The sequence below is a fragment of the Eurypyga helias genome, unplaced genomic scaffold (genome assembly GCF_000690775.1).
Source record: "Eurypyga helias isolate BGI_N326 unplaced genomic scaffold, ASM69077v1 scaffold34677, whole genome shotgun sequence".
Classification (NCBI taxonomy): Eukaryota; Metazoa; Chordata; class Aves; order Eurypygiformes; family Eurypygidae; genus Eurypyga; species Eurypyga helias.
The window spans coordinates 492-1,678 of NW_010262957.1; the positions used below are offsets into that span (position 1 = coordinate 492).

At 55.3% G+C, this 1,187-nt stretch overlaps 1 protein-coding gene across 1 annotated transcript in view; it reads right to left on the reverse strand.

The window, feature by feature from the left end:
- Window positions 1–1,187, reverse strand: part of COMMD7 (COMM domain containing 7) — a gene marked incomplete at both ends in the record, with an annotated part of 3,192 nt that overhangs the window by 399 nt on the left and 1,606 nt on the right. Inside the window, 2 exons of the mRNA XM_010155898.1 lie at window positions 413–450; window positions 528–584. Coding sequence (XP_010154200.1) covers window positions 413–450; window positions 528–584 — 95 coding nt within the window. The remainder of the gene's footprint in view (window positions 1–412; window positions 451–527; window positions 585–1,187) is intronic.

A 1,187-nucleotide genomic window follows, 5' to 3' on the forward strand; every position in this document is an offset into this window, starting at 1 on the left:
CGGGAGGGCTTTCCACGCGTTCCAGTCCTGCCAGGATTTCCACCTGCCCTGTCCCTCCTGTCAGTGAAATGCGCTGGGTCTGGTTTAGCACCGGTTCAGGGGAGCGGTACCGGCGCAAGAAGCCGCGCTGGTGCGGGCACGCGCCCTCGGAGCCCGCAAAGCAGGGAGCAACCGCAGGGAAGCCACGCAGGAATCGCCGATCCCCGCCAACAGAGGCCGGGGCAACCCAGCCATATCATCACCAGTGTTCCTTGTCAGTTAGCTGAGGCACTTCGGCTCAAAATTCGGAGCTGGTTTTGGGGAAAACACCCCAAGTGCTGACGCAGCCCAGCAGCCCCCGTGGGGTATTACCAGCTCCCGCGCAAAGACTGGCACTCTGCTGGCTCAGAAACACGCAAAAACGCAAGAATACCTGTTCTGCAAAGTAACCAGCTTTCTCCTCACTGAGGCCTGTGGAGGAAACCATGAGATTACTGCGTGTGATAAATACTAATTCTCTTTTATTTAGTGAAAGTCAGGTGACCTACCTAGAGCAATAAAATCGGCTCTGACTTGTTCGGAAGACAAATTCCTCCTCAGGGCACCTGAATAAACAACGCAAAGAAGAAAAATAACTTTTTCCTGAGTCAACCCGCACTTTGCGAAGCCAAATAAACGCGGGGAGGGCGACCCCGCGCTAGAAAGTCGCAGCTCTGGGACGGTGTTTTGGAACAAACCACAGCTCCCCGAGAGAGGAAACACGGCTGTGCCTGCCGGTGGCTTCGCGGATGCCCAGCGCTTTAAAAGCCAGGGCTACGGCAGAGCCGAGGGAGAGGGAGAGATTTCGTTGCAGGTCTCCATGGAAACGGCAGCAGCGGTTGTGTTTTGAAGTTGCTGCTTTCTCTCCTGCAGAAGCTTTGCTTGTTAGAGGAGAACTGCTAAGGCTGGCAGGCTACTAATTTGACCTACCTGCTGTGTTTTGGATTATGGGTGTGAACGCGTGCATATAACGCTTTTCCCCGCTGCGCCTGCCTCCTTTGTTCTGGGGCACAGGCAGCACATGGAAGTTTACAAGGATTCTGTTCTCTGAAGCCAAGAGCAGGAATCCCATAAATTCAAAGAGGCTGGCAGTCCCACGTGGCTTCCGTCGGGCAGCGATCCGCTGTAATCTGCCCTGCTCCTGCCTGTGGCACCCCGGAGTTACGATC